General features: G+C 37.7%; 1 protein-coding gene across 1 annotated transcript; it reads right to left on the reverse strand.

Moving 5' to 3' along the window:
- Nucleotides 1-5,073: 5,073 nt before the first annotated feature.
- Nucleotides 5,074-14,644, reverse strand: LOC126592811 (D-lactate dehydrogenase [cytochrome], mitochondrial-like). Its single transcript, XM_050258599.1, has 18 exons — nt 13,978-14,644; nt 13,809-13,884; nt 13,572-13,672; nt 13,329-13,377; nt 12,900-12,992; nt 12,375-12,489; nt 10,041-10,101; nt 9,010-9,046; nt 8,875-8,936; nt 8,673-8,769; nt 8,405-8,479; nt 8,219-8,327; nt 7,299-7,408; nt 6,805-6,867; nt 6,388-6,467; nt 6,120-6,250; nt 5,790-5,833; nt 5,074-5,498 (listed from the first exon to the last, which is right to left on the reverse strand). Exons 1-18 carry the CDS (start codon nt 14,235-14,237, stop codon nt 5,379-5,381), a joined length of 1,683 nt encoding a protein of 560 aa, XP_050114556.1. The 5' UTR covers nt 14,238-14,644; the 3' UTR covers nt 5,074-5,378.
- Between the last annotated feature and the right edge of the window lie 12,999 nt (nt 14,645-27,643).

A 27,643-nucleotide genomic window follows, 5' to 3' on the forward strand; every position in this document is an offset into this window, starting at 1 on the left:
CAATCCTTTACCCCTCATAACAGTATAAATTAACCCAAACAAGATAACATTTTCAAATTCAAATCACTCCTGATCAAAATATGATCCTAACTCGCACTAACAATTGTATATAATATACATCTATTACTCCAGTCAATGCAAGATTGGGTGAAATGTCACCCTATCAGAAAGAAAACAGGTAGTCTTCTGTCTTGATCCATATACGGGCCACATGATAAGTTGATAGCAATAGTTTATAAAGAATCCAAATTAACCAAAATATTAAGGGGACCCTGACCTTTAACTTTAACTTAAGCCATATTTGAAATTGCAAATCACTCCTGCAGACCACGTGAGATCATGTTTAATACGGCATATTAAATTAGGGTTTTGATCTTCCCTCAACGAGTAAAATAATTACGCATCACTTTGGCCGCAGGCCATGCTATGCAAGTTGCTAACCAACTGGGGTTAAAACTTAATATTTCTTCTTTGACTGGACTGTTTGTGATTGCAAAAGTAACAGGTAGGAAAATGGAATGCATGACGCTGATGGCTGCGGCTGCGATATATTAGTTGTTGTTTCTTTATCATGCATGATCGATATATAAGCTGGTGATAGTGGCAGCCACGGATTAGTGGGAATCAGGGTAAAAGTGGTAGCGACGGCTGTGATATATCTTCACCATGCATTCATACTTGACTCAAGATAAATAACATCCATAGTATAACTATCACTATCCAGTTCAAAATTTTCTTTTTATTATATTCTATTGTATTTTATGTATATTGAGGATCTTGAGTGTTATTTCACATCGAAAAATTATGGGACGTAAAGAGTTGGATTACTATATTCAATTAGCTTTATAATGAAACTTTAACTTCCTTCGTGATCAAAATTACCTCAATTTTGACTCCTAATTCATTATCTTTGTGGCATAAAAACACTTTTATAATAAAAAAATGTATCTAACAATGTTTGACCAAAAAAGTTAAACCTAATACTGCTTCTCAATTATAAAAACATTGTTTTACAGCTTTTAGAAAACCACCCACCTAGTGGCGGAACCAAGATGACGAATTATTTAAGCTGTCTCAAAACTAGGGCCGATCGAGCAGCTAATATATCCTGCCCTCCATGTTATTCCACCTCTACATCTAAATGCTTTTTCAAGTTAGGAAAGTGATTTTCGCACATTATTTTTGTACATGTGAGCTCCTCTTTGTTTATGTACCTTGCTTTTACTTTAAATTTCTTCAATACAAAAGTTGAAATAAAAAAAAAAAAAACGAAGAAAGGAGTCCACGTAGAGAAAAAGGGTAAGTGCAGAATTCAGTAACTAGAGAATTCTATTTCAAAATTATCGGTGTTAAATCAAATACGATATTGGTAACATGTGGTGTACCCTGCATGCTTATGCGTTTATTAAGTCTAAGCACGAAAAAAATTTGTATGGTACGATATTGGAATATAGCTGCATGATGTAAACATCCACTCACACATGAATTTGTAATTAATATCACATCCATAAAACATAACCTCGTCGTTCATCCGTATTATACTGAGTGCCTGGAAAATTCGGTAATTAAGTTGGTTGAAGCTGTCGTGATGGTGAAAGTAGCAAGGTCGCCATTGTTCAAAGCTAAGCTCCGTACACCAATTTGCAGGAGCAATCCTGCATTTTATTATGTGCTTTAATGTATTGTATCTATCACAATACTTTTTGCCCAAATTATAGGTCAGCCACATTTTGATCAGACATTCTCCCTTGCGCATGCGGGTTGTGCGTAATGGGTTACGCATGATCTGCATTGACAGTGTATTGACAACATATCTCTAGCTTATCGATAACATATGTTGTCAATGCATACGGATCATGCACAACCCATGTGCACAACCTGGGTGCGTAGGAGATTCCTCCATTTTTTATCTGCTTGTTTGGCTTGGAAAACTACAGGTGGACCACATTTCAACATAAGCCATGATTCAAACAGAAAATGAAAGGACAACCATGTTTTAAAAGAGGGATAAAATGTATGGTTTATGAGTTGGTAATTGTCCATTCCTTGTTGGGTAGTCTATAAACATGAGAATCCTTAAATTTAAGGGTTTATTTGTTGTTTAGGATTTGATTGACCGAATAACTAATTAGATTCGGTGCATGTTAAATAAAGAATGGAAAGATTAATCCAACGTAGTGGTGGATTATCCCTTCCAATTTTTTCATATTGGTAGGATAGAATGAATAAGGGCTCGTTTGGATGTACTTTTAAAATGACTGAAATCGCTTTTAGAGAAAATGTTTTTATGTTTCAAAAGCACTTAAAGTGTTTTCTACAAGAAGCATCAGTTATGTGCTTCTTCCAGGAAGCACTTTAAGTGTTTTTCTAGGATTTGCTAGCATTTTTACTAATGATTGTTTCCAAAAACATTTTCACTAAAAGCACTTTCAGTCATTTTAAAAGTACATCCAAACGAATTTTAAGGTTCTTTCATGTTTCTAAGTGTTGGATTATCTTGATGAATATGAGTTTTCTCTTCAGCTTATTGTATTCCAAACTCAAGCATCTCCTCTCTATGATATAGTTTTCGAGTTATTCAATCCAATCTAATCCTAAACAACAAACAAGAGGTTTTATTGAGTTGGTATACTCGCCCATTCTGGTTAGGTAATTGCCTTTTTCTTGTTATCAAAAAGCAAAACCTCATGCTTGTCAAGTGGTGTACCTTTCTTTGGAAAAGGTCCAACGTCGGAACTTCCCTTCCCCAATTCATAAAAAAATAATCAATTAAAAGATACACAACTATATGACAATTTGCTAAAACTAGGGGTGGAAAAAAATATTGAAAATGTCGAAACCGAATCAAACTAAATCGAAACCAAACTGAAACCAATATTCTTAAAAATATCGGTACCCAATACTGAACCAAAACCGATAATTTTGGTATGGAATTTGGTTTTCCACATAGGTATGTTTGGTAATCTCATATCGAACTGAAAATAATACATAATAATTAAATAGTAGGCCGTTGGATTTGGTTGAGATTTAATCTCAACCGTATGTTCGAATTAACCCTAACTCCCTCTCTCAATTTCACCTCACTTTCACTCTATCTCTCTCCGACTCCTCTCGTCCGCCCAAACCCAACCAAAACTCGAGCACTCCTCCAGTCCTCCTCCCCTAACTCCATCGCCTAAATCCACCCGCACCACCAGTCCATAGTCACGGTCATCACACACCACATCTCTAATTCTCCCTCTTGAAAGTCGAAATTGGAGGTCTCTCGGCCTTGATCTCGGTTTAGGTATAACACAATTAGATGGTAGAATCATTGTACCTGAGGCCTAACTCCTTTAGGTGCTAGATTCATATCAATTATTGGTTCCAATTTAAGGTTAATGGCCTTATCAGATAATCATGAGGATCAAAAACTTTCTAAAGAAAAAAACAAGACACTTTATTCAAATCCATGCGAATCTTATCAGAGTTTTATTTTGTCCCACTCTTGTTTTGGCAGTTTCCAATTCCTTCATTGACTTCCAATCCATGTCTCCCAGCAAATGTTTTGAGCCATGTTAGCCTACCCTAATGGAGCCATGGGACATCTATTCCATTGGCCAATTCCTTCAAAAAATTAGATTGACAAGTCTAGGGATTGACTTCGACTTTTTAATTAACAAGTCTTACGTTCGACTCTTTATGCAAAGATACTTGTAGCTATAGCAGTTAAGATTATTTGTCTTTGCACAGAGATTCTGTGTTCAAGTTCCTCTCCCCCAAATATCGATTGCACAAGAAAAGCAAAAGTTAAAAATATGGGATAAATAATTTAATGGAAAGACATTAGAGAAAGGAAGAAATGGGCATAGAAGAATGAAATTTAAGAAAGCAACATAAAGTTTGTATTTCTCAAGCAAAAACAGAAGAACAAAGAGGTTTGGACTTCACTTAATGTAATCACATCCAAATTTTCTTTACTCCCAGCATTCATAATAGGGGGGCTCGTTTACATTCGACTCAGACAAATATCGTTTACAGTTCTCTTTGATCTAGATACCAGTTACTAGAGGTTTTCGCACTCTAACCCACAGCAATGCCTAACGTAGGACAAACTAAGGGTAAATGGAAAGATCGAGGGTAAATATCTGTGAATCACTAAACCTAGGACAACATAATCACTCATGTTGCTAATCGTGGCTTCACCACCAGGACCAACTCAAACGATTGATTTTAGGAGGAAACACTCACTTTAATTGCACAAGGCAAATATATTTTCAATTCAATCAAGTTTGCCTAATGCTTGTATTACATCACAATTTAATGGTAGTAAAGAGAGACTTTTCAATGTGCTCGGAACATGGGCACATACGTCATAATACGTCATATGTTATTATATAAGTTGAGGGAAACTTGAAAACAAAAAAACTTATCTCCACTTGTATAATAACGTATGGCATATACAGTATCGTCCCATATTCCAAGCACATTGAAAAATCTCTCAAGTAAAGATAAGGAAAGCATAAATTTTACAATTTCCTAATCATAATCGAAATTGACTTTGTTTGTACCATACTTAACCAATCCCAAAACTACCAAGCACCAGTCAACGCCATACCTTCAAGAACCCACTGAGGAGTTCATGTTGAGGCACCCCTGCTGAAGCACAAGAGTTTCCCTCCAACCAAGAGGCCAATCATAGCACGACACATGTCAACGTCGAAATAAAGCTCATAAAGTCCCACATTGACCATGGACAGAAGTTGAAGACTCTCCTCAACTATAAAAGGAGATCATTCGCCGACAATTAATCCCTAATGTCATTATGGTACTTAAATTGGTCATCAGAACCTATTAATGATGATTGTGCTTAAACTTGTATATTTGTGTAAACCCTTCACTTTTAATGAGAACTCCTCTACTCCATGGACGTAGCTAAAACTTAGGATGAACCACGTACATCTTGTGTTTGCTTCCCTATCTCTATCTCTTTACATATTTATCTTCACTAGTGACTGGAGCAACCGAGCAAATGTCACAAACTTACACTTTAAGTTGTTCCAAAGTGTTCACTGATTTTGTGCATCAACAGACTTAACAAATTCCGATGTCATTAAAACACACAGCACTTAATATTCCAATGCATGTTATTGGTTTTCAAATCGTTTTCTCGAAGGCCTGCCTCCCGCATCAATGCTTCCAAGGAAAACAAGCAAAACTAAGATAAATATTTAATATTAACAAAGATTAGCAGACAATGTTTTCATCTCAATCCTTTTATGCATGGGGTACCATTTAAGATTATAAGAACGTAAGAGAATCATACGAAATGATTTCAGCTTGATTTCTCAATCCGACAGCGACGGGAAGGAAGATGGTAGGCATAGGGAGTAAAGCTCTTAAAAGCAAACATGAGCAGGAATTAGCTTTCCTGGATTCATAATGTTGTTGGGATCTAATGCTGCTTTTATTCTTTTCATTGTCTTCAAAGCCTCCATTCCCAGTTCTTGCTCAAGATACTGAAACCAAAAACCAGAATCCATTTAGAATAAAGAATACTCGGTCTTCAACCTATATTTAATGATATACCAAGTCTGTTACTCGGTCTTCAATGTTTATTTATAACTTTCACGCTTCTGATTTAACTATCCGTGCCGACATATGCCTCCCATAACATTGGCCAGAAACGGCAGTTACCAAGCATAGTATTCATTTGGCTAATATATTTATGTATAGATTCCAGATTCCAAAGCATATAGGCATGCCTATTTTAAATTGAACGGCAAGCAAGTCAACAGAAAACTACGTACCTTCATTTTTCCTGTACCAACGCCATGTTCACCCGTACATGTTCCTGCTCAGTTTTCAAATACCAGCTTTTAGCACCCTAACTCGTCGACCATTGTGTTATAATAATATATTGGGTAGCGAAATATGAATAGAATTAACTAACTTGATAAGATCAACTGTTGTTTATTACATGTAAAGATACTAGATTAACAAACTTAATGGAATTAATAAACCACAATATAGAAAGAATCCAAAAAGGATAACCAATAACAGCCACATTGCATATCACTTCAACAATTCATTGACTTGGAGAGTAGAGAAATTCTAAAGAATTCCAGGATAGTCCATACCTTCCATTGACAAGGCAGCATGGACCATAAAATGGCTCAGTCTCTCTGCTTCTCTTCGATGTTCTTCATTGTTAGGGTCAAAGAGAATAAATGTGTGGAAGTTCCCGTCACCAGCATGAGCAATAACAGTGCTGTTGTTAGGAAAAATTAAAAAAAGCACAACGATAGTCAGCCCATTTAATCCTCCATGCTATTTGCGAACCACAACATATTTCATCATCGCCTCTCTACTGAATGATAGGGGTACAGTCATTTGATCAGACATTACCAAACAAGTTCTGATGCATCCAGCTGTTCTTTGGACCTTGATATCAATTCTGCAAGACATGATAAAGGAACACATACATCCTGCATATATGAAAAGTAAAAATTAAAAAGAACCATTTGAACTTAACAAAACAGCCAGAAAAATGTCATTCTAGTAACCCATTAACTAATTCTTTGAATTTATAATACTTCCATTCTTACAAATGATGAGAATTAGTAGGCAAGAAAATGGGAAACTATCAGGAACTCAAATGAAAAACTTGACAATTTTTTAGAATGTAGGATTCCCATAAGTGATTGTTGTAGGAGCAAACAAGCATGTTCAACAAGTTTTTAACTATTAAAAAAATATTATGCAACTGTGTGAACAAATGCTAAAAGTCTAGAAATTTTTTCAGATCCATTGGTATCAACTTACCGTAATCATTGCCTCAAAATTAGGCTCCATTGCAAAGCATGCCCAGAGTGCCTCTTTCCTTATCTACATGTAAAAGAGAGAATTAAATAGAGAAAATGAAAACAAGGACGAGTTGGATCAAGCCTCTGGCTTCAATCTATCAAAGAACTCAACCATCTTTGTTGGAAGTAAGGTATTACAACAATTTGAAATCGAGTAGCAATTTAAGCTGTAAGATTGGACAATAACTGCAGCTAGGAACAGAGTTCCATTAATGGAAGTGACTAGCAGCCACATATTTATGATGCAGAACTAATTTTGATGCCAATTAAGTGACACAAGTACTAATTGGAAATGGCACAAGTACTAATTGGAAATGGTGCGACTATGTATTAAGTATAAGTGAAACAAAAGAAAATAGTAAGTGCTTTTAAAGGATACCAAGAGATAATTTACCAACTACTACAAGAAAGGACTTCCATTTATTTAGCATACACCAATTAAGTATTCACTACCTTCCAGAGTTCCTTTTTAGCTTCAGGGTCTTCCGCAAAAACAAAGTCTGAGCCATTGTGTTCAGAAACAATCTGTTGAACTATATGGGTTTGCTCATGAGAATATGCCTCTAAAAACAGGAAGAAAATAAATCACGAATTACAACAGGTAGAAAGAAGGCAGAGGGCACTAAATGGCAGGGAGTCAACAAACCAACCCTTTTGTCCCATGGAAAATACTAGTTCTTTGCATTGAAAACTAATTATTCCCAGCTCAGCATATTCAACTAGGATTGATAAGAAAATCGGGCAAGACCTTTGAGAAAATTATCCATAAATAGTTTCCCTTCACAAGGCTTGGAAAAACTAAAGAGCATAAAAATTTATTAAAATTAAAAATAAAAAAAAAGCATTCTACTAAACGGTATATGAAATATCTAACCCATTTCCAATTATTAATATGGAAGAAGGCAATCAATCACAGCAATTTGGTATCCTCTTGGACATATTCTCTTGTTTCCCTCTTTTTTCTTTTCTTCTTACCCCCATTTATTTCAGCAATAATGATGACTAGGCACTGGTTTAGCCCTGTCCAATCACTAAACCCGCAGTTGCCAAAATATGAGGCAAACACAAACCTTTAGAAGACAAACCAGTAAACCACCATTATGTATTTATCATAAATAAGCTGTGATCCTACACCTAAACAATTTAATTACTTCAGTCAGGACTCGTAAACGATGATGAACTGCCAGATTGCTCCTGATTTTCCTCGTTGTGTCAAACCATCAATAGATAAGATTTAAACAAAGATATGATTTTTATATGCAGTGCAGTTATCTCAATGATTAAGATGTTCTCCTTTCTGGAAATGTATTTAGCCAAAACAAAAATAAAAAATAAATGACAGTCAAGATGAAAAATAAGAGACCTTATTTTACCTGTGCCTATAAATTCGAACATTAAAGTTGGAGTTTCAGGAAAATTCTTCCCATTCGCAATGTTGATTGCCCTCACTTGAACCTCATCCAGTAGTTCAACCCGTGAAACCTAATAATTATGAAGAAGAACTCTGTCAAGAAACTGAACTATGAATTCAGATACGTAATATGCACCTAAAACTCTACCTGAATGCCTGACAGCATAGTAGCAATAGCAACATCTGCTGCATCCTTAAATGAAGGGAAATTACACATAGCAACCTACAATTTAAATTTATATTAATAACAGAATGAAATCACAAAAGTATACCCTGCAAATGTAACAGTAATTCGAGATAATGTAAGCATCTAGAAGTAATCAACTGAAAGACAAAAATCATACAAGAGTCCAAAGAGGTCATGATGTTCAAATAAATGAAGCTTATCAGTTATAGTAATAGACCTATCAACTTACCACTGAGTATTGCGGAATTTTCTGAAGGCGTAGAGTGACTTCCGTTATTACACCTAGTGTTCCTTCACTTCCAATCACCAGGCGGGTCAAATCATACCTATGATGTGCAAAAATTTTAATGTTCACAACATGCCTGAGTTGGGGAGAACTACCTCAAAGATTAACCACATAGTTATAAAATAAAATAGAATAGAAAACAAACCCTGCAGCACTCTTTCTAGCACGAGATGCAGTCTTAACAATATCTCCATTTGCAAGAACTACCTGGAAGATAGACAACATCAGAAATACAACATTACAAATTTGAGTCAAGCATCAGTCAAGATAATTGACAAACCTTGAGACTGATGACATTATCACGCATGGTTCCATACCTACAAGCCAAAAACAAAATCATTAAAATCAATATTAAACTAGACCTATGAAACTAAATTTTACATGGAATCATTTATAGAATAAAAAAACAATAGTGCAAAATGATAAGATAATCACACTATTAATTGTATATAAGTTTAAAATCAAAGGCATCTGTTACTCAAATAGTATCTGTCAATACTTAATACAAAGAAGGAATCATTCAATTATCTCAAGACGTTTGCTCTTGTGGACAACCTAAACTCAGTTCCATACGATTCATTCTGTCAGTTGCAGCTAACAGATCTTGGCCACTGCATCAGCTCGATGTCAAAAGGGCCTTTCTTTGTGGAGAACTCCACCAGGTTTTCAAGCTCAGGGGAAGGAAAGGAAAGTTTTCAGGTGAAAAAAGGCGATATATGGTCTCAAGCAGTCTCCTCAGGCTTGGTTCGAGATATGAAGTTTGGTTATGACGAAGATCGATGGGGCTACTATTTGGTGACAAGAGAGAGGGTGTGAGAGACAGAAGGGGACAGAGAGAGAGATCTTAACGTGATCAAAACTAAGTGGACAGCAGGATCAAGAAAGTCTGGAAGACTCATGTGAAAAATCTTTCATTCATCATTGCAACTTTCCAGGTCTCATTGATTATTATTCTGAGATATATCTTACATATTGTGTATATATATTAAATCTCCTATTTGTTTATTTTGGACATCCCAAGATTCAGGCTATCACATGACACATATTAACAAATGGGTAAAACTTGGGTGACACCATCGTATGTGCTTTAGACCAATAACTTCAACAGGACACACTTGAGTAGGTGATTACGGTTTTCTTTCGTTAAAAGTAAAGGCTACGGTTTAAAGCCTAGTAAACAAGGTTAATTAAGACTACTTAGAAAGCCAAAACTCTATTATTCAGTTAAATTTGCAGGTACACCAGTAGGTAATGTGTATAATGTCATTGTATCCATTAAATATTTAAAAGTTAAAAGAGCAGAGCAATTACCTAACAGCTAAGGAACCAGAGCAACGTGTCGCGCACATTCCTCCAATTGTTGCACCAGGCCCTGTATGTGTACAAATATGAAATACATGAAAATTTGACTTTGGAGAGAACGAGGACAAATTGTGGTGGAAAGAAACACATCAAAACAAGTATGTTGTTACCAAAGCATTAAAAGGTGGGGGCGTGGCCAAGGCAACCAATGGATAGCCCAGCCTAGGCGCGAGACGTGAGGTGTGAGGTGAAGCCTCACGTAACCTAAAATTTTAATATATATTATATATATGAGTATATTTATAACAATATAATAATTTGTAAAAACAAATATAACTATAACTAAATCAAAGATAATATCATCTTCTTTATTACTAAGTCTAGTTGTACTTGGAAACTATGTCATATAGTTTCAAAATTTTATAATTATTTATTTTATTGTAAGTAAGAGGTCGCACTTGGTGCGATGGCAAGTGCCTTCGCCCATGAGCGGTAGGTCTCGGGTTCGAGACTTGGGAGCAGCCTCTCCATAAATGGGGGTAAGGCTAGTCGACATTCACCTCTCCCAGACCCTGCGTAAAGCGGGAGCTTTGTGCACTGGGTACGACCTTTTTATTTATTTTATTGTAAGCAATTATAAAGAACTTCAAGGAAAATAAGGATGAATGGTCACAATTATAGGAAAATTTCAAGCAAAATAAAGGCTGAATGTTGCAATTATAAGTATTTAAAAGGAAATAAAGGCTAAGTGAAGTAGTTATAGAGTATTTAAAATGATATAAAGCAATAATTATGGGAATTTAAAGGAAAATAAAGGATTGAGTGGAGTATTTATAGGATATTTAAAATGAAATAAATGGGTTGGAGTAATTTAGGGTATTTAAAATGAAATAAATGGCGAAAGTAAAGGGTTGAGTGGAGTATTTATCGGGTATTTAAAATGAAATAAAGGCTGAGTGGAGCAATTATTATGGAAATTTATGGGATTTGGAGAGAGAAAGTCTCTCCTTATTCTTTGTTGAAACTAGAATGGCAGAAAACATTTAAGAAAACCTGGATTTTGAAGAAAAAAAATGCCCAGATGAACGCCCCAGACGGCCTGAGGCGAGCCTCCGCCGCCCAGACACGCTCGCCTTCCGCCCACTCCCTCAAAACAGAGGCGGGAACACTGACGCCCAGCCTCAGAGGCCGCCTAGGAGTGTGCTGAGGCGAGCCTTTTAAAACACTGTTTGTTACTCTCTGCATATTAAGTGAAACTAATACAACAAAAGATAAAAACGAACAATTACATTAACTTAAGGAGCATGCCTTCAATTATCAATTTATTATCCATGTACTCAAGGCTACATGGCAACACCAAGGGATAGTACTTACAAACAAAAATTTTAAAGATCATAGAAAATGCACATTAAACAGTAAACTGGTGATAAACACATATCATGAGGACTGAAATAAAACTATGTTATCCAAGTGAGGTTTTTGGTTAGCAACAATATATTTAGTAAACGGTACTATATTCTAAATTATCCATTCTTGTGGTTTGTTTCCAGCCTGGCTGTAGAAAGATAAGGTACTAGGGTCAGATTAACTTTTAAGCAGTTAAGCAAATTTAAAGTTTTAAACAGTGTTTCTAATTCCTAAATATAACAACCACCAAAAATCATTAACTCCACCCGGAAAACAAAAACCTAAAATGTTCTTTGGGAATCTGAGGGTTAGAAGAAATGGTCTCTTCCATATGAACATTGCATGTGAAGAAAATCTTTATGTGCAATCTCTCTACCTATGTATTGAACTGATCTACAATTCTATACCAGCATGTAAGCATGGACAGAAAAGACTAGAGCTCAATTGGATCGATATTAGACAAGATTTTCACAAATGCAAGACTCCAACTTAACAATGTATTAAGTATCACTTCTAACAGAAATAATAGGTAGAGAGATTAAGGCACATAAAGATTCCAATCTCCTATTCAAAAATCTTGAATATGTAAGATGAAACTTTGCCATGTCAAACTGATCTTGAAATTGTCCAATACACTTTAAACCACAATATTAAAAGGTAAAAAATTTATCCTATAGGTTGTGAAGCAAGAGAGGACCAAATTCACATATGCATTAAGACAAGCTAAAGTAGTATTATCAGATAATTCTTTAACACATGCATTGCCTATATACAGCTACAGATAGAGTTTTTCATTCACAATGCAACACTGCTACGAATTATTTGAAAAATTATTCAAACAGTATAGCGAATAAAACTGAAAACAACTTATGCATCCAGGGATATATTACATTGTCTGATAACTTACGCGCAAAAAGAAAACATAAAGAAATTTACCTGGATCCAGGGGAAAAAATAGACCATAAGGAGCCAGGTATTCATTAAGCTCCATCCATCCAATCCCAGGCTCAACAACAACATCCATGTCCTCAATATGTAATGCTTTAACATGCTAAAATTTGAAACAAAAAGGGGGAACATCAGGAGGACAGTACAAAAGGGAAATGTACACAGAGGGATATGAATTGGACACACTCATAGTATAATCTAGCCTAGAAACTTTTCTTTTCTGTTGTAAATTTGTCCGAGGGAAAAGGTGATATAGGTTAAACAGAAAGCATCAGCTCCGGGTATATGTTCACAACTGAAGACAATTTGGCACTTTACTAAGAAATTTAGAAGTAATCATTCTACAACCTTTATTAGTTGCATAAATGTGATTACTATTATGAGGTTTACTTTTTACAAAATATAAGGACTGACACTAGACCAATCAGCAGAAGAACAAAGTGATATCTTGAAACAGAAAAAGAAAGTTCAATAGTATTCTGATACTAAAATGCACTGGGTGCATATACATACATTCATTAATGACATGTCAATGCAAACACCTCCATTGGGAGACAAGGTGTGACCCTCAAGGGATGTAGCTCCGCCATATGGTACAATTGGAACCTGTTTTACAAACAAAAGCGAAACCAGTTCATTACTTTTACAGGGGAATTAATCATCCCGAAACCTGTGAATCTAAGAAATCACATACACAAGATAAGATGTGGGCTTAATCATATGCTGTTCTCAATCTGGAAGTTCATGTGAGAAATTATATTCGCTATATTATTGGGATCACAAACCAAAATTATAAACTTTAAATAAAGAACAGTCCAATGGAAATATGAAGTTTTAAACATAGAAAAGCATAAGCTGTAGCACAAATTAACAGAAAGGTAGGAAAAAAAAAACCTTTAACCCTTTATAGAAGCTTTTATGGAAGGAAAAAGAAATTCAGACCTTATGCTTGTCGCATGACCTGACTATCTTAGAAACTTGCTCTTCAGACCTGAAAATCATGAATCCAAACACATTTTGTGGAGGAAATCAGAATTAAGTACATAATATTACATGAAGGGCATATCTTTGCACGGAAACTATCATCACATGTTGAAGAGTTTTCAATCTAAAGTTGGCAGTCGTGAAGCATAAAGGAAACGCAATAACCAGCTGGCATTGAAGCAGATGAAGCAAGCTTCTCACCTCGGAAACACAACGATGTCGGGAATATTAACCGCTCTGTGAAAGCTGCTCTGCGGTTTTCCATGGTTATCCCTCTCCTCATAATCCATTGTCATGTTATCCTATAAAAATCATCAAATACTACTATCGATTTATAACTACCATCATAGAGCCAGACAAAAACACTAACAGGAATTTTCAAATTAAGGAAAGAGAACAATGTATTGAACAGATTGCCAAATTGGGTTAATGCAATACTTGACAAACATCCTTCAATTCATCAATAAGCTCTTGTGGGACTTCCTTGCGCAACCCTTTAACCACAAACTCGTTGCTGTGTGTGAACATAGAAAGAGAGCCTATAACAACCAATACCAACAATAACAAAGAAAAGCTTTCAAATTTGATCGAAATGAATGAAATTTACCGAGAATTTGCATTGGGGGCTTCACAGAGTGATGGGTCCGACTGGGGGCGGAGGGCAAGCGATCCGGCTGAGACTGCGAGTGCGACCGGAAGCAGCGAGCTCGACCAGAAGAGAAATGGGGTTTTCGGGCTCTCGGAGTTCGTTGTATTTTGGGTTCTCGCCAGCTTGGTGGACATGGAGGTTCGGAGCGCGGAGGAGGCGGAGGAGGTGAAGAAGAAGCGCTGTGAGGAACGGCGGAGGCGAGAGAACCACGATGCCATGGCCAAGGCGGTCTAGGAGGTACAGAGATTTTGTTGATGAAATGCAGGAACGGACGAAATTTGAGTGTTTGATTTGATCATAAACAACAAACAAGATGTATACTTGCTCATTCTGGTTAGGTAATTGCCTTTTTCTTCTTGTCAAAAAGCAAAACCTCGTGCTTGTCAAGTGGTGTACCATTCTTTGGAAAAGGTCCGACGTCGGAACTCCCCTTCTTTGACTGGACTGTTTGTGATTGCAAAAGTAACAGGCAGGAAAATGGAAATCTGAGAATTATTGCATGCATGACGCTGATGGCGGTGGCTGCGATATATTTTCACCATGCGCAATTATAGGTCGGCCACATTTTGATCAGAAATTCTCCCTTGCGCATGCGGGTTGTGTGTAATGCGTTACGTATGATCTGTATTGACGATGTATTGACAACATATCTCCAGCTTATCAATAATATATAGATATTGCATCATCATTATATTGTCATTATACTATCAATATGTTGTCGATACATACGGATCATACACAACCATGTGCACAACCTGGGTACGTAGGAGATTCCTCCATTTTTTTTATCTGCTTGTTTGTGTTGGAAAACTACAGGTGCACCACATTTCAACATAAGCCATCATTTCTATTTTGAATTGAATTTAGGGATTCGGAATTTGGGCTTCTCAATTAGGGATTCTGAAGCGAATTTGAGAATTTTTTATCTGGAATTGGAACGTGAGTTTTGCTTACCAGTCCCAATCTCATCCGAAATACAGAAAACATTTTGAAAATCCTGAAATTCGGGAATACCCAATTTCGATTTGGGATCAATCCTCAAATTCCTGTCCCGAAAATAATTGGTTTGGGATTCGATCAGTTCGGCATCCTATATCGAACCAGCCTTAGCTAAAACTACCAAAATCTCTATTTTCACTTTCTAACCGAACTATGTCTACTAACCAAATTACATCTAGATCATATGCGTAGTCTAACTGACTAAAACAACATACTCTACTTTTACATTCGAGTTTATGGAGACATGCAGTCTCGATTAGATTGTAATATTGCTTGAATAAAGCGAGGTTTAGGTATGACATAATTAGATGGTAGAATCATTGTACCTTAGGCCTAACTCCTTTAGGTGCTAGATTCATATCAATTATTTGTTAGAAACCAACTTTATGTCTTCACAATAGTACTGTAACTTGTATTATTAAAAGAATATTACATCATCAACAACCCTCAATTATTACAACTGTTGCTTTTTGTCGTAATTTCCTAGCTTACTCCTTAAGCTACCTTCTAAGAACCTCTAACAACCTTAACAACCCAATCTTATCTAGTAATTCCTTCATCACAACCCTACATCTGTCACAATGAGGTGTTGCCATTTGGCACTCTAACATCACTCTAAAAATACCCCCCTTTGAAAACCTACTAATACAGAAGACAGAAACAAGTACAATTGAGTGATTTAATAGCATATAAGAGATTGACAATTTCTGGAAATTTGGTCTTCAACTCTGTACAAGGCTCCCAAGTAGCATCCTCTGGTGAATGATTTTGCCGTTGCACCAGCACTTCAATGACAACCCCTTGACTTTTCTTAACCATTCTCTTTTCTAAAATTGCAACTGGAATATGCAGAATCCCAGCTTCAGTAATGACATGTAAGGGCATTATGGGAGTGACTTGGCTACCCAAATGCTTTTTTAAGCAAGATACATGAAAGACTGGATGCAATTTAGAATTGTCAGGTAACTTCAATTTGTATGCCACTGTTCCAATTTTTGCCAGAATCTCAAAGGGTCCATAAAAACGAGGCTGCAGCTTCTGGAATGAGTGAAAAGCCAGAGACTTATGCAGATAAGGCACTAAACTCAAATAAACCCAATCATCTACTTCAAAACTCCTATCTTTTCGCTTTTTATCATATTGGACATTTTTTCGACATTGTGCTGCCTCCAAATTGGATTTGAGTAGGGACAACATCCTGTTTCTCTCCAACAAACATTGCTCTACAGATTCCACTTTTGTAGTACCAAGTTCATAAGAGGGAATAATTGGAAACGGTTGACCATACACAATCTCATAAGGTGTTAACTTAGTAGCAGTATTATAACCAATATTAAAACTCCATTTTGCCTAAGATAGCCACATAGCCCATTTCTTTGGTTATAAACTGCAAAAGCACCTGAGATATGTTTCTAGGCATCGATTCATCACTTATGTTTGGCCATCTGTTTGAGGGTGATACCCTGAACTATAACATAATACAGATCCTTGTAATGTGAAGAACTCCTTCCAGAATTTACTTATGAAAATATGATCTCGATCACTAATTATAGAAGTAGGCATGCCATGGAGCTTAAAAATGTTGTCAACAAAGAGTTAAGCAATCATTGAAGCTGAGAAGGATGAGCCAAAGCCAAGAAATATGCATATTTCGATAAACGATTCACTACCATCCAAATCACTGTTTTGCCCTTACAAGGAGGAAGACCAACTATGAAATCCATAAAATATCTGTCCAGATCTTCAAAAGGATTGGTAATGGTTGTAAAAATCCAAAATGAGAGAAAATCTCATATTTGTGTTGTTGACAAATTGTACAAGCCGCAACCATATCTTTCACATCCTTTTTCATGCCTTCCCAAAAGAATGTCCTTAAAATTTGTTTGTAAGTTTTGAGAAAACCTTCATGGCTTGCAGTGGGGATAGCATGTTGTTCCTCAAATACTTTAGACCTCCAAGCATTAAGATGACTAAGAACAATTCACTGGCTATACTTTAGAAACCCATTATCAACTAAAGAAGTTGATAACACATTATGCGTCTTCTCAATAATCCAAGAGTCTTTCTCATTGTATCTCCTCAAATCATTAATCCATGTAGAGTAAGGATAGGAAATTGCCACACACTCACCCATAGTACAATCAGCAAGTACTGAAGATTCAGTGGTTAATGGATTACGAGAAAGAGCATCTGCAGCTTGATTATCACAACCTTGCCTATATTGAATTTCATAGTCGAATCTCATGAGTTTCGACACCCATTTCTATTGAAAATGAGTGTGAGCTCGGCCTTGCAGAAAATATTTCAAGTTGTGACGGTCTCTTTGAATTATAAAATGGTTGCCAACCAAATAAGCTTGCCATTAGTGAATGGCATGGATAATGGCTAACATCTCTTGTTCATAGGTTGAAAGAACTTGATTTTGAGGACTAAGAGCCTTACTTGTGTAAGCAATTGCTCTGCCATCTTGCTGCAACACTGCCCCAATTACATGACCCGAAGCATCACTTTCAATTATAAAGGGTTTGCTAAAATTAGGTAATGCCAAGACTTGAGGTGACAATATAGCTTCCTTGAGAGTGTGAAATGCCTTGGTAGCCTCATCTGACCATTTGAAGCTGTCTTTCTTGGTTAAGGTAGTGAGTGGGCCAATTATCTTCCCAAAATAGGGAATGAATTTCATGTAGTATCCAGTCAATCCCAAAAAACCTCTTAAATAACAGAAGTAGGAATAGGCCATTTGGATATAGCATCTAATTTTGCAAGATCTGCAGCAACTCCTTCTTGAGACACAATGTGACCTAAGTATTCCACCTTATCCATCCCAAATGCACACTTGAACTTCTTAACAAATAGAGTGTGATGTTGTAGAGTATCAAAGACAACTCTCAAATGTTGCATATGAGATTCCCAAGATGAACTGTATACCAAAATGTCATCAAAAAAGACCAAAATAAACTTCCTCAGGAATGGCCTAAAAATCTCATTCATTAAACACTGAAAAGTGGCTAAATCATTAGTTAAGCCAAATGGCATAACTAAAAACTCATTATGGCCATCATGTGTTCTGAAAGCTGTCTTCTCCATGTCATCAGGATGCATGCGAATCTGGTGGTAACCGGCTCGAAGATCCAATTTTAGAAGTACTGAGCTCCAAACAGTTCATCTAGCAATTCATCAATAAGAGGTATAGGGAATTTGTCCTTAATGGTGATAAAATTTAAACTCTTATAATCCATACACATTCTCCAAGTGCCCTTTTTTTTCCTAACCAAAATAACTAGAGATAAGTAAGGGCTATTACTGACCCTTATGAACCCAGCTTGCAATAACTCATTTACACACTTCTCTATTTCAGACTTTTGAACAGTACCTTATTATTAGGAGGCTTAAGTCCCTTAACTAATGGAATTCTGTGATCATGAATTTGATGTGAAGGCAAAGTGTTAGGTGTTGAAAACAATACCTCATATTCCTCTAAGAATGATTGCAAACTCTGTTGTTGTTGCTGTAAACACGAAAATTCCTGCAATGAATGAGACAATAACACGTGTACAAAATAATATTTGTATTAATGATTTTGGGATTACAATCTCTTCTACAAATTTATCCTCTGATTGGATCTTCGTAAGGTGTTGATTTGTGGATGGGCTACTGATCCAAAGGGCCGTCGGGGCTTGATCTTTAGGATGAACAGTGGTGTACGGATGGTTTCTTCAAGGGGCCGTTGGACTTGATCTTGATGAACGGATGAACAGATCTTCGAATGCTTTTGGGCTTGATCTTGAAGAACGGTGGATGAATTTATTGATGTTGTTGATCAAAAGGGCTGTCGGGGCTTAATCTTAGGATGAACGGGTGATGAACGATTAACACTTTCTTCAAGGGCCGTTGGGGCTTAATCTTGAATGAGGATTTGACAAAAAAACAAAAAGAGCTTTCTTGATCCTTCGGAATATGCTTGGGAGCTTTAGAGTTTCAAAGCTTCAAGGTTTTGGTGTGATGTGAATTGGTACCCTAAAATGAATGTCTTGGCTTCCTATTTATAGAATTCCAAAACTTGATTTTTTTGGATTTAAATAATCAGATGAAATAAATCATTTCTGCCAGGTGTTGACACGTGTCCTTTTTGATGACTTTTCCGATGATTTTTTATTTTTCGTTGAGTCACATGATACGTGTAAAATTTATGTGCCACGTGAACGTTGAAATTTTAATTATTGATCAACATTTATTTCACCGAAATTTCGATGTCTACAAATGCCCCCACTTCAAGGCGCGTCATATACATGTGCTTGTCACATGTAAAAGATACATTTTGTAGTCCCTTAATGTAGACGTCGATCCAAGGGTCGCCGAGGCTTGATCTTGAATTGGGCTGGAAATTTCTTCAGAGGCCGTCAAGGCTTGATCTTGAATTTGGCTAGAAGATTTTTTAGTTTCCTCCAATTGTTGATTTTCCACAGGCTTAATCTTGAACTGGGCTGGAGGGTTTTTTGGCTTCCTCCAAAGGTCTGAACTTACTCCTTTTATCTTGGAGCTGAATTTGATTCAAGTGTGGTGGGCACTTGATCTTGAATCAGACTCGTGATTTCTTCAACGGCCATCGAGGCTTGATCTTGAATTTAAATGGGACCATGAGGGGTTTCACCTAGCAAGTAAGATTCGGCTTTGTTGGGGATGAATCACCATATGTAGTTGTTGCGTTTGTTGATTATCCACAAACTTGATGTTTCATTGTTAGTCGTCTTATCTGTTCTCTAGGCAGATATGGATGAGTACTTGAGAGCGATGCTAGGTAAGCAATCAAGGAATGGGTTCCAGGCAGTTATTTCCTGACTGGAAGCTTGATTCCAAGTGCTGAATGATTGCTCTCATTCTCATTGTCCAGTAGGTAAGAACAAGGACAAAGAAAATGACAGGGGGAAAGTATGATATAAGATACTTTTGCTTTTGAACAAGCATGGGTGATTTGACGGTGTTGCACGGCGAGGCTTTGCTCTTTGGCGACAATACCAGCGAAAGGATGTTGAGCTTCTCGGGCTATTCAATTATAGCAACGACGCCGGGCTTGGATTTGACTTAGACTTCTCTGTCTGGATTATGCAGTTTTGCAGGGAAGAGTGTCGTGCTACAATGATTTGTTCCAGTTCATTGTGCTGCATTCTTCTCTGCTTGTTTCTTTTGCATAGCAGAAGTGGTGCGTAACCTTTTGCCTTCAAATGATCCTTTAAAACATCATCTCTCAGCGACTCATCCATGCTTAGCAGCTTTAGTGTAAATAGCCAATATCATATCAACTGTCCTGAAGTATTCGCTAAGGAAATTCGAGACCTATTAAAAGTTGAAAACGAGCACTCGAGAGCAATGCTAGGTGAGCAACCAGGCAAAGGTTTTGGGCAATCAGTTCCAGATTGGAAGTTTGATTTCAAGTTCCGACTGATTGTTTTCTTTCTCCTTGTCTTGCAGGTAAAAGCAAGGGCAAAGGAAAAGGCAGGGAAGAAGCATGATATAAGATACCTTTGCTTTTGACCTAGATGATATGAGATACTTTGGCTTTTGAAGAAGTAATGGATTAATCAGCACATGTATTTGTTGCGCTTGTCTCCACATGCTTCGATGTGTCATTTTCGCTTGCTTTATTTGTTTTCCAAGCATCTGGTATCTTCTCTGGAAGTGCATCAACAGTTGAAGATGAGTACTCAAGAGCGATGCTAGGTAAGCAATCAGGGAAGGGGTTCCAAGCAGTCAATTCCTGATTGGAAGAAGTACCGACCGATTGCTCTTTTTCTCCTTATGCTGCATGGAAGAACAAAAACAAAGAAAATGACAGGGAGAAACATGCTATGAGATACCCTTGCTTTCAACCATGATGATATGAGATACATTTGCTCTGGTGTGACTTGGTTGAAGAGGTATCTTTAGGAAAGAAGAAAACTAAGTATGTTGAGAGGTTTGGTTGCAGATGTATTCTTGGCAAGGAAGAAGAGTCAAGCATTTTGGGTGCGTGCCTTACCACGGAGGATGAAGGTCGACCTATATAGGGATTTCCTAATAGCTGGTACTAGTGCGAATTTGGCCTTGTCACCCACGCTTGTCAGTAAAAGTGTGGTAGTTGGAATAGTGAACTTCCCGCATTTTCAACTCTGCCAGAGATCTTTGACAAAGTTGCACGTGCTATCCCACAAGCTAAGGTCGCGTCCGAAAAGTGTTAACAAACTTTATGCAGGAAAATCCGGCTTTTGAAATTTGAATAGTAGTGTCTCTTCGATTTTTTGAATTGGTGGCTGTGTTGTCTCTCCTTTTGTAAAGGTATCGATCACATCCAACATGCTGATGCGAAAATTATCTTAACACACAAATTTAACCCTCTTTTGACAACTGTAGTATAAGTATAAGTAAGGATCGTTCTGGACCGGGGATTAGGAGGGCTTGCTAATAACCTCTAAACTGACTCAAAAACATAAAACTAAACTTAAAAATACTTAACAAGACTCACAAGACTCAAAGCAAACTTAAAATACTCAAAACAGCTTAAAACAACTAAATAAACTTAAACTAGACACTATGAATGACTTTGGACGAAAATTAACTTTTACTTGAATCAAAACATTTAAAAACACAAATTAAAACAGATTCTAACTAATTAGACACACTAAATTAAAGGGGGATTGAGTTTTGGATGAAGTTGAAACAAACAAACAAGTATAAAAAACTAGACAAATTGTAAAACAAATTTGAGAAATAAGATGATGGATGGGATAGCTAGAGGCTTTTTCTCCACACATGACATGTATGCAAATAACTTGATTTCCAGTTACTACTTCATTGAATTATGAATGACAATGCTCCAAATTAACCGTGACATCACTAGTTAACTCTCAGATTTTCCTTGTTTTATTGGATTGGATGACATCATTCGACAACCCAAAATATTCTTCTAAAGTTCCCTACATGACATCATAATAGAGATACAATCAAAGATCATTACGTTTAATGAAAATCATAAGCATTGACAAAGCACTTGCAACTATGACATCATGTCACTCATGCTAGGAATTGAACTTAACGCGATCGTTTATAAGCGACCTTCACTACATGTGAATATAAGTTTGTAACGATTATGTGAAACTTCCTTATATTCTAGCAACGAATTTATGCATGCCAATTAAGTGTCGACCCTTAATTAACAAATACAAATAAGTTATCAATCAAATAGTTAAGCCAATTGCACTCACGATTCAAGAATTCATAACTGTAATTTATCAAATTATATTGCACACATAATCATGGCTTTGAAATCACCCCTAGCCAACCACTCATATTTACAACAAAACGAAAGGAAATAAATTTAAACATTAGAAACAAAAGAAAGAAAACACCTAAACGCTCCAACGATCTAAGTTGGACATCAAACACGTCCAAGCACTTTCTTTCCCTTCCTTTGCTACGTCACAAGGTGTTGGTGAGTGTTTGAAGGTTTGTTTGTATGGAGGAATGGCTGAATGTGTTTAGGTTGGATGAAGGTCACGGCAAGGAAAGGGAAATGAAGGTGCATGGAATTGTGTTTTTGTTGTGGGAATGTGTAGAATGGTTAAGAACAAAAGACTCTGCCTTGCGACAGAATGTGTCTTTCTCCCTTCTCCCTAAATTGTCCCCTTGAATGTGTCTTTGGATGGATATATTTATAGGCTAGGGAGAGGATGTAATGGGTGGTGGTAATGAGTGGATGTAGTGGTAGGTGAATGTGTTGGGTGGTTGAAATGAGTGGATGTGTTGGGTGAAATGAGTAGATGTAGTGGGTGAAATTAGTGGATGTAGTGGTAGGTGAATGGATGTGTTGGGTGAAATGAGTGGATGTAGTGGTAGGTGAATGTGTTGGGTGGTTGTAATGAGTGGATGTGTTGGGTGAAATGAGTGTGCTAAAATGGTTATTTATAGGGAGAGGATGATGCACAAACTTCAAATTTCGTCCATTCCTTTTGCTCCAAGCATATGTTATCCATTCCATGCCAAAAAATGCTCCAAAATGCACTTATTTGCCACATTAACCCTGTGGACCTACAAACACACGAAAATAGCTTAAAATACTAAAATAACTACGAACTAACAACATAAATGCCAAGAAACAAGCTAACTAAGTCGCATAAATATGCTCCTATCACATGCACACTTTGAAGATTGCCCACTTGTGAAAATTGTCTATGGTGTATTTATGAGATTTTACTCCATCCAACCCTTTTCTTTTACCATTTTTGAAAATGGCCTACCCGTCTAACATTTGCTTATATTTGAGTCTCGGGAGTGATATAGGTGTGCCGTGTCAGGGTAATATATGGTGTCCGTCCTTCTTATCTTCTAATGGCCCTCTTACAATTGAAGACTCCGTGATGAAAGATGCAAGTAGTAGCTAGGAACCTCCTCACTCCTAGAGATAATAGGCTACTTTCAAGATGGTCCGATGAGTTGGCTGTCCAAGACTCCCTGGCTCTTAGTGTTTAGTGTGCGGGCTCTGTATCTAATATGGGCCAACGCCTACTTGCTCAAACTTGCCAACTTGAATCATTGACGACCGAGGTGGCAAATCTTAGCCAAGAGATTAGACAGCTCAAGCCTGAGAATAGAGATTTGCACATGCTTGCAAATAATTATTCACGAGCATGAAGAGAAAGCTTGATCAGCTGTAGGACTCCGAATGTCGGATTCAAAATGACCATCAGAGGTTTGTGGCTGTACTCCATAGGCATTTTCTGCCTTCGTGATCTGGAGTTCGACCAAGTATTGAGGCTCCGAATAATCAACCTCTGGTGCCTCTTCTTCCTGGAATTTTGCCAAGTACTGTGGCGTCACGTGAGCAACCTTTGTGAAGGCTTCCCCTTTTTTTTTTTTTGGGTACATATTTGTAATTTCTAGAGATATCAATAGACGAGCTTTATTTTATTCAGTGCATTGTGCTAAATACAAGTAAAACATATATCTCACTAAGATGTGTTACTTCCTTTTTTTTTTCTTCTCTTGTTTTGTTTTGTTTTTTTTTTTTTTTTTGTGTTGTTGATGGTGTGACTATACTTGAAGTTTCGAAGTTTCAATTGCCTACGTACCCTCAATTGAGAAGGGATAAGTCATAACATAGTTCAAATGCTTTTTTTTTTGTGCCGTATGCAGTTTATGCTCTTGTGGGCCAGAAGCGTGGTGCGTTTGTTTTAGGGGTAGTAGCGCTTCAAGAATCTGCCATTGATTGGGTCGATCTTCAAGCCGTCTTCTGCCATGATTAAGTAGGTGCCATTGGTGTAAACTTCTTACGTAAGGTCCATCCCACTTTGATGTGAACTTGCTTTTTGTTTTGTGAGTTATGATGATAGGCCTACGCAATGCAAGGACGAGATCTCCCATTTGAAAAGAATAAGGGCGAACTTTCCTCTTAAAAGCCTTGGAAAGTCGTGCTTGATAACACTCCAAGTACTGCTGGGCTTCGAGCCTTTTCTCATCCAGCACTTCCAGCTCTTGAAAGTGCAACTTTGCATTATCTTCATCAGTCAATCCTTCTTATATAGCCATCCTTAGTGACGGGATTTGACTTTCAAGCGGTAGAACAGTTTCCACGTCATATACGAGAGAATAAGGCGTAGCTTGGGTAGGAGTCCTATGTGTTGTCCTATATGCCCAAAGTGCTTTGCTTATTCTTTCATGCTAGTCTCTCTTTGTTCGGCCGATCACCTTCTTTAGGAGGTTGCATAATGTTTTGTTAAATGTTTCTGTAAGATCGTTGGCCAAAGCATGATACATGGAAGACTTATACTGCTTGAACTTGTATTTCTCGCATAGCTCGTCCATGAGTCGGTTGAAGAATTGTTTTCCGTTGTTAGTTAAAATGTAGCAAGGCACACCATATCGATGGATGATATGCCCTTTGATGAAACGGACGACAATTTCCTTATTGACTTCCCTTAGGGGTATGGCTTCAGCCCACTTGGAGAAGTAATATATTGCAACTAGGATGTAAGCTTCTCCTGTAAATGACTTTGGCGTAATTGGTCCTACGACGTCCAATCTCTATGCATCGAATGGCCATGAAGCAGTTGTAGGGTGTAATGGTTCAGGTAGTTGATGTATGAAGTTAGTGTGGAATTGGCAAGCTTGGTACCTTTTGGCATGTTCCAGGCAGTTCTTCACCATGCTTGGCCAGTAGTAACCCATTCTTTTGAGATGGAAATGTAGCTTCGGTCCGAACTGATGTGCCCCGCATACACCTGAGTGTGCCTCTTCCATGGCTTGATTGGCTTATTCCTCACCTAGGCATCTCAGAAGTACTCCTTCAAAAGAGCGTCGATAGAGTGTTCCTTTGTAATAGATGAAGTGAGGTGCTCGTCGACATATTTCAGAGCGGTGTGTAGGATCATCTGAAAGCTTTCCATGCTCCAAATTGTCGATCAGTGGTCATCTCCACTCTTCAGCGTTGACCGAAAGTACTAAGATGACATTTGTATCGTCCAGTAACATTTCAGTGACAAGCGGGATCACCCATCTTTGGCAAACTGGCATGTCTGTAGCTTCGTTTTCTCCTAATGTCATACTCAAGGCTAGGTTGACGAGAGCATATGCCATTTGATTTTATTTTCTTGGCACATGTTCTAATGTTACGGCCTCGAACTTTTGTAGCAGTTGAGTTGCCAGCCGGAAGTATGGGACGAGATCATCTTTCCTCACCTCATATTCAGTCAAGAGTTGATTGATTATGAGCTTGGAGTCGCCATATACCTCAAGGGTTGTGATTTCCATGTTGATCGCCATTTAGAGCCCGATGATCAATGCTTGGTACTCAGCAACGTTGTTGGAACATAATTCGCTTAGTTGGAATGAATAAGGTAGTATTTGCCTTTATGGCGACATGAATACTACTCATGCCCCAGCTCCGTCTACTCGTGCGGATCCGTCGAAGAACATCGTCCATGTTGGGAAAATGTCGATGTAGAACACCTCCTCGTCAGGCAAGTCATCTGAGATTTTTCAATCATCTGGGATTGGGTGATCGACAAAGAAGTCTGCTAACGTTTGTCCCTTGACGGCTTTAGCTGGGATGTAGATGATCTCATATTGATTAAGAAGCAAAGCCCATTTAGCAAGTCGCCCTGTCAAGACTAGTTTGGACATGATGTATTTGACCGAGTCAGCTTTAGCAACCAAGTGGGTGGTGTAAGCATGCATGTAATGCCTGAGCTTCTAGATGGCGAACACCAAGGCAAGGCACATCTTTTTCTATTGGGGAGTAGTTCAACTCAGCACTGATGAGAGTTCAACTGAGGTAGTGAAGCGCTCATTCTTTCTGGGATCCATTCTCTTGTGCCAAGAATGCTCCAACTAAACTTTCCTCAGCGGCGATGTATAATATAAGCGATTTCCTGGGCATAGGCGCCCCCAGAACAGGTAGACTTGATAAATATTTTTTTATGCTTTCAAAAACATTGTGGCATGCTTCATCCCATACAAACGAAACATCATTCTTCATGAGTCGACTGAACGGTTGACAACGCCTTGCAAGGTTGGAGATGAAACGTCTGATGAAGGCTAGTCGTGCTTGTAGACTTTTTAGCTCATGCATGTTTCTTGGCTCAAGCATGCTTTAAATGGCCTTGATCTTTTATTGGTCCACTTCAATGCCACGGTGCTTGACAATGAAGCCGAGGAGCTTTCCAGAGGTGACGCCAAATGCGTACTTTAACGGGTCCATTTTGAGGTTGTATTTTTGCAACCTTTCGAACACTATTCGCAAATCCTTCAAGTGATCTGATATTTTCTTTGTCTTAACCACCATATCGCCTACGTAACATTCTACGTTTTTGTGTAGCATGTCATTAAAGATTTTCTGCATTGCGTGTTGATATGTGGCTCCAGTGTTTTTCAGACCAAAGGGCATCACCTTGTAGTAATAGATACCTTTTGAAGTGCGGAAGGCTATTAGTTCCTCGTCTTCGAAAGCCATGCGAATTTGATTGTATCCAGAAGAGTTGTCCATGAATGACAGTGCCTTATGGCTAGTGGTTGCATCCACCATGATTTCGATGATTGGCAAGGGGAAGTCATCTTTCGAGCAAGCATCGTTGAGGTCCCGGAAGTCTACGCAAACACATATTTGTCTACATTTCTTAAGGATAATAACGATGTTGGAGATCCACTTGGGGTATTACACCTCTCGAATGAAGCCTGCTTCGATTAGCTTGTCAATCTCAACCTCAATTTGTGGCTTGACTACAAGATGATGCACATAGATGACAGGGTCAAGGCCGGGCATTTCCTTGTAGGTCCAAGCAAAGACGTCTTTGTACTCTAATAGCAATTGGTAATACTCTTTTATCTCGTCCGCACTTATGAAGATAGGCCTCAGCTTCTCTTATGGTGGTGCGGCAGTGACGTCTTCCTCAGTGATTTCATCTTCTTTGCCTTCTTGGATCTTGATGTGGAAGATGTCTTGGACCTCATCTTCAATGCCGTCCTTTCGGGCTTGTTGGCGTGAAGATTGGCCAATGTGGATAATAGTGCGCCTTCTCACTTTTAGTGATCTAATTGTGTCAACCTCTAAGATTGCTTGGCACTTCATCCTTAAAGGAATAGAGCTTCGAACATCATC

The sequence above is a fragment of the Malus sylvestris genome, chromosome 12 (genome assembly GCF_916048215.2).
Source record: "Malus sylvestris chromosome 12, drMalSylv7.2, whole genome shotgun sequence".
NCBI lineage: Eukaryota > Viridiplantae > Streptophyta > Magnoliopsida > Rosales > Rosaceae > Malus > Malus sylvestris.